Source organism: Nematolebias whitei, chromosome 11 (assembly GCF_014905685.2).
Source record: "Nematolebias whitei isolate Nwh7 chromosome 11, NemWhi1, whole genome shotgun sequence".
Lineage (NCBI taxonomy): Eukaryota > Metazoa > Chordata > Actinopteri > Cyprinodontiformes > Rivulidae > Nematolebias > Nematolebias whitei.
The window spans coordinates 15,774,091-15,780,838 of NC_056508.1; the positions used below are offsets into that span (position 1 = coordinate 15,774,091).

General features: G+C 45.2%; 1 protein-coding gene across 2 annotated transcripts in view; it reads left to right on the plus strand.

Annotated features, from left to right (window-relative positions):
- The window catches only part of kdm5bb (lysine (K)-specific demethylase 5Bb), a 109,905-nt gene that overhangs the window by 101,045 nt on the left and 2,112 nt on the right, over positions 1-6,748 (plus strand). For both annotated transcript variants that reach the window (XM_037684694.1, XM_037684695.1), the window contains exons 16-19: positions 254-435; positions 5,351-5,475; positions 5,580-5,730; positions 5,821-5,935. In XM_037684694.1, the coding sequence (XP_037540622.1) occupies positions 254-435; positions 5,351-5,475; positions 5,580-5,730; positions 5,821-5,935 (573 nt within the window). The remainder of the gene's footprint in view (positions 1-253; positions 436-5,350; positions 5,476-5,579; positions 5,731-5,820; positions 5,936-6,748) is intronic.

Sequence of the window (6,748 nt, forward strand, 5' to 3'; positions counted from 1 at the left end):
CTCTCTACCTGCTGTTCTCAAACCTGCTGTTCTAAAACCTGCCTCTCTCTACCTGCCTCTTTCTACCTGTTGCTCTCTACCTGCTGTTCTAAAAGTTGTCCCTCTCAATCTGCTGTTTTCTACCTGCTGCTTTCTACCTGCTGCTCTCTACCTGCTGCTCTAAAACCTGCTGCTGTCTACCTGCTGCTCTCTACCTGCTGTTCTCTACATTGATTCGCCTAATATTGAGTTTGTTATGTTCCGCCTCCTTCAGGGCGTGTTGCATTTTCAGGAGGCAAAGTATGACCACCTCCAGGATGATGAGCGACAGTGTGCCATATGCAGGACCACCTGCTACCTTTCTGCTGTCACCTGTCCCTGCAGCCCTGGAGTCCTGGTCTGCCTGTACCACATCAATGGCCTCTGCTCCTGCCCGCTCTCCAACTACACTCTGAAGTAGGTTTAACTGGAACTTACGCTACAGATGACGATGAGCATATGAACGTGCTGAATACATTTTGACAGATTCCATAGAATAGTCCAAGGCGCTCCGGGAGATTAAAAGAACTGAAGAGTTCCCATAAAACAAGCTCTCTGAGAGTTTTCTGCTCACATCCTTTCTGCATTAAGATATTCTTAAGTGACAGAACCAATCAGCACAATGTAGATGAATTCAAATCATGCTCAAAGTCCTCTACAAAACATAGACTTAATAAATAGTAGTATTAATATATCCATCATCTTGAACAAGAAATGAGTGATGTAAAGCATCACTGTAACTGATGTTACTGGTATAACTAAAATGAGTGACGTAAAGCTGCTGGAGTCAAAGTGACAATATTAAAATAATAATGTGTTTAAAAGCTTTTTTTGTTGCATTTTACCACGAGTTAGCCTCTTTGTTTGCTTCAGTAAACCAAAGAGGGGTGATAAAAGAGCAGATTTAGAGCTTCAGACTAGCTGATTTTAATAGTAAAAGGTGACAGTATGTTTGTTATTGATAACATATACAGGTCCTTCTAAAAAAATTAGCATATTGTGATAAAGGTCATTATTTTCCATAATGTAATGATAAAAATGAAACTTTCATACATTTCAGATTCATTGCACACCAACTGAAATATTTCAGGTCTTTAATTGTTTTAATACTGATGATTATGGCATACAGCTCATGAAAACCCAAAATGCCTGTCCCAAAAAAATAGCATATTTCATCCCACCAATGAAAGACAAGTGTTTTTAATACAAAAACGCCAACCTTCAAATAATCATGTTCAGTTATGCACTCAATACTTGGTCGGGAATCCTTTTGCATGAATGACTGCTTCATTGCGGCGTGGCATGGAGGCAATCAGCCTGTGGCACTGCTGAGGTGTTATGGAGGCCCAGGATGCTTCGATAGCAGCCTTAAGCTCATCCAGAGTGTTGGGTCTTGTGTCTCTCAACTTTCTCTTCACAATATCCCACAGGTTCTCTATGGGGTTCAGGTCAGGAGAGTTGGCAGGCCAATTGAGCACAGTAATACCATGGTCAGTAAACCATTTACCAGTGGTTTTGGCACTGTGAGCAGGTGCCAGGTCGTGCTGAAAAATGAAATCTTCATCTCCATAAAGCTTTTCAGCAGATGGAAGCATGAAGTGCTCCAAAATCTCCTGATAGCTAGCTGCATTGACCCTGCGCTTGATAAAACACAGTGGACCAACACCAGCAGCTGACATGACACCCCAGACCATCACTGACTGTGGGTGCTTCACACTGGACATTTTGGCATTTCCTTCTCCTCAGTCTTCCTCCAGACTCTGGCACCTTGATTTCTGAATGACATGCAAAATTTGCTTTCATCCGAAAAAAAGTACTTTGGACCACTGAGCAACAGTCCAGTGCTGCTTCTCTGTAGCCCAGGTCAGGTGCTTCTGCCGCTGTTTCTGGTTCAAAAGTGGCTTGACCTGGGGAATGCAGCACCTGTAGCCCATTTCCTGCACACGCCTGTGCACGGTGGCTCTGGATGTTTCTACTCCAGACTCAGTCCACTGCTTCCGCAGGTCCCCCAAGGTCTGGAATCGGCCCTTCTCCACAATCCTCCTCAGGGTCCGGTCACCTCTTCTCGTTGTGCAGCGTTTTCTGCCACACTTTTCCCTTCCCACAGACTTCCCACTGAGGTGCCTTGATACAGCACTCTGGGAACAGCCTATTCATTCAGCAATTTCTTTCTGTGTCTTACCCTCTTGCTTGAGGGTGTCAATGATGGCCTTCTGGACAGCAGTCAGGTCGGCAGTCTTACCCATGATTGCGGTTTTGAGTAATGAACAAGGCTGGGAGTTTTTAAAAGCCTCAGGAATCTTTTGCAGGTGTTTAGAGTTACGTCGTTGATTCATATGGTTAGGTTAATAGCTTGTTTAGAGAAACTTTTCATGATATGCTAATTTTTTGGGACAGGCATTTTGGGTTTTCATGAGCTGTATGCCATAATCATCAGTATTAAAACAATTAAAGACCTGAAATATTTCAGTTGGTGTGCAATGAATCTGAAATATATGAAAGTTTCATTTTTATCATTACATTATGAAAAATAATGACCTTTATCACAATATGCTAATTTTTTGAGAAGGACCTGTATATATATATATATATATATATATATATATATATAAACATGCAGTCAGGTGTGTGAAAGTAAGATGTTACTTTTACTTTTGCTAAAGTATGGTTTTTACTGTTTTAGAGTAATTTTAAACTAACTCCATCCATCCATCTTTACCCGCTTATTCCTTTTCGGGTCACTGGTGCCCTTGCCCAGCAGTCGCTGTGAGAGAGGTGGGGTACACCCTGGACAGGTCTGCAGTCCATCACAAGGACACATAGAGACAAACAAGACAAACAACCATTCACTCTCTCACTCACACCTAGGGACAATTTAGAGTTACCAATCAGTCTAACATGTTTTTGGTCTGTGGGAGAAAACCCACGCAGCACGGAGAGAGCATGCCAACTCCATCCAGAAAGGTCCCGGCCGAGATTCGATCCAGTGAACTTCTTGCTGAGTGGCAACAGCTCTACCAACTGATGTATCGTGACACCCAATTTTGAACTATACTGAGATTATGTCAATCTATCCATCACCTTCCGCTCGCTCCGAAGTCAGGTCTCTGGGCAGCAGCTTGAGCAGGGAGGTCCAGTCATCTCTTTGCACAGCCACCTCTTCCAGCTCTTCTGGGAGAGCTCCAAGGTGTTCCTAAGCCAATCGAGAGATGTAGTCTCTCGAGCGTGTCCTGGGTCTGCCCTGGGGTCTCCTCAACCACCTCAACTGGCTCCTTTCGATGTAGAGGAGCAGCAGTTCTACTCCAAGTCCCTCCTAATAACTGAACTTCTCACCCTATCTCTAAGAGAGAGTCCAGCTACTCTACAGAGGAAACTCATTTCAACCGCCTGTATCCACAATCTAATTTTTTTGGTCACTACCCACAGCTCTTGGCCATAAGTGAGTGTAGGAGCTTAGACAGACAGGTAAACAGAGAGCTTTGTCTTACAGCTCAGCTCCCTCTTCACCACAATGGACCGGCACAGAGTCTGCAATACTGCATACGCTGCACCAATCCGTCTGTCAATCTCACGCTCCATTCTTCCCTCACTCGTGAACAAAACCCCAAGATACTTGAACTTCTGCACTTGAGGCAGAACCTCACCCTCGACCTGAAGAGAGCAATCCACCCTTTTCTTACTGAGGACCATGACCTCAGATTTGAAGGTGCTGATTATCATCCCAGCTGCTTCACACTCGGCTGTGAACCACTCCAGTGAGAGCTGAAGATCACGGCACGATGACGCTAACAAGACCACACCATCTGCAAAGAGCAGAGATGGAATCCTGAGGCCACTTAACTGGACACCCTCCGCCAGCTGGCTGCACTGAGAAATACTTTTCATAAAAGTTACGAACAGAATCTGTGACAACGGGCAGCCCTGGCGGAGTCCAACTCCCACCATGAAGGGGTCCGACTTACTACCGGCAATGCGACTCAAACTCTCGCACCCCTTGAAAAGGGACCAAATAGCCTGTAGCAATGGGCCCCCAATCCCATACTCGCGGAGCACCCCCCATAGTGTACCTCGAGGAACATGGTCGAAAGCCTCCTCCAAGTCCACATAAAACATGTAGACTGGATGGGTAAACTCCCATGACTCCTCAAGGACCCTAGTGAGGGTAAAGAGCTGATCCAGTGTTCCACAGCCAGGACAATACCCACATTGTTCCTCCTGGATCTGAGGTTCAACCAACAATCAGACTCACTTCTCCAGTACCCCTGAATAGACTTTACCAGGGAGGCTAAGGAGAGTGATGCCCCTGTAATTGAAGCTCAGCCTCCGGGGTGAATGAGAAATTATATTTTAACGTAAAATACTCAAACTCTTGTGCAACAGCTGGTTAACCCACATAAAGAAATCTGCCTAATCATCCATCCATTCATTTTCTTTACCCGCTTATTCCATTTTGGGTCACGGGGGTCGCTGGTGCCCATGTCCAGCAATCACTGTGCGAGGGGCAGGGTACACCCTGGACGGGTCGCAAGTCCATCACAGGGCCACATAGAGACAAACGAGACAAACAACCATTCACTCTCTCACTCACACCTAGGGACAACTTAGAGTTACCAATCAGCCTAACATGCATGTTTTTGGTCTGTGGGAGGAACCTGGAGTACCAGGAGAAAACCCACGCATGCACAGAGAGAACATGCAAACTCCACCCAGAAAGGCCCCTGGACCGGGGTTTGAACCAGGGACCTGCTCGCTGAGAGGCAGCAGCTCTACCAGTTGCGCCACCGTGCTGCCCCTGCCTAATCATAATTTAATTTATTTGATTTAACTTTCACTCAGGACTGTTAAAGACCAACATGACAAATGTGAGATATCTGTTCTGTGTGGGGTTCAGTTTGTGACCCATCAGGGGGTGTAGTTGGTCCAATCTAATGAGTTCTTTACATAACGCTGCTGATTGTTGACTGACAGTGACAGCAGATGATTGTTTGCCTTTTGGAACAGTAATTGTTCTGCTTTGAATCAGCTTTCTTAGCAAACAGAACAGGAGTTACCAGCAGGCAAAGTGAAGGTTTGTTTCCTCTAAAAGGGACACAGGAACCTGGCAGAGGATAAGTACACATAAATTTAGCTTCACATCAGTGCAGGTAGTGTTTCCCTTGCAGAGACAGCAGGAGCTAAAAGGATTGTTATGAACTTCTGTCTCAGTTTGTGACGCATGGACACAAAAAAGACAAAACTATGAGGAAAGTTCCTGTTCTTTTGTTCACGTCCAGAAGTTGATTCATATGTTTTGTTCCCTGCCAATAAATCAGAGTTTTGTTTGCTGGTTCAGCTACAGGTACACGATGGACGACCTTTTCCCAATGATGAACGCCGTGAAGCTACGAGCCGAGCTGTACGATGATTGGGCCTCCCGTGTCACAGAGACTCTGGAGGCCAAACTGGAAAAGAAGAAAGGTACACGTCAATAAAACCGGGCCTGAAAGGACCAAATCTAACGTTGGATGACGTGTGCCTCATGTTGAGTGTCAGACTGTGATGAACCTGCCGTCTCGCCTCAGGTCTGCCCGTGTTTCGCTCTCTTCTCACTGAGTCAGAGTCCAAGCTGTTCCCGGACAGCGACCTGATGCGGCGCCTGCGTCTGGTTCTGCAGGACGCAGAGAAGTGCGCCTCGGTGGCGCAGCAGCTACTGAATGGGAAGAAGCAGACCAGGTGACCTCTAAGAGCTCTGCCATGCCGCCTGTCAGGTAGAGAGTTGGTATCTGCTCCCAGGATTAACGGGCTTCATGTCTTCTCTGTCAGGTATCGATGTGGAACGGGGAAGTCCCGCAGCCAGCTGACTGTGGAGGAGCTCAGCTCATTTGTGAGGCAGCTGTATAACCTCTCCTGCAGCCTCCCGCAGGCGCCCATGCTGAAGGTCAGCTTGAGAAGACAAACTGGATCTGCTGTGTAAAACTGGTGTCATGTTCTAACGAGCACTAACTAATCTGTGCGCTAAGTAGCATTCAAGCCAGATTTATATCAGTATTATATATATACAGTATTATAATACTATAGTCACAGTATTATATATATTATAGTATTATATTCATAGTATTAAATATAGTACTATAGTCACAGTATTAAATATAGCACTATATTCAAAGTGGGCAGCACGGTGGTGCAACTGGTAGAGCTGCTGCCTCTCAGCGAGCAGGTCCCTGGTTCAAACCCCGGTCCAGGGGCCTTTCTGAGTGGAGTTTGCATGTTCTCTCCGTGCATGTGTGGGTTTTCTCCGGGTACTCCGGTTTCCTCCCACAGACCAAAACATGCATGTTAGGCTGATTGGTAACTCTAAATTGTCCCTAGGTGTGAGTGAGAGAGTGAATGGTTGTTTGTCTCTATGTGTCCCTGTGATGGACTTGCGACCCGTCCAGGGTGTACCCCGCCCCTCGCACAGTGATTGCTGGACATGGGCACCAGCGACCCCCTTGACCCAAAATGGAATAAGCGGGTAAAGAAAATGGATGGATGGATGGATGGACTATATTCAAAGTATTACATGTATCATAGTATTGTATTCACAGTATTCTATATTAGTACAATATTCACAGTATTATATATATTGTATTATTATATTCACAGTATTATATATATATATATATATTAAAGTACTATATTCACTGTATTATATATATTACTGTATTATATTCACAGTATTCTATATATTATAGCATTATATTCACAGTAT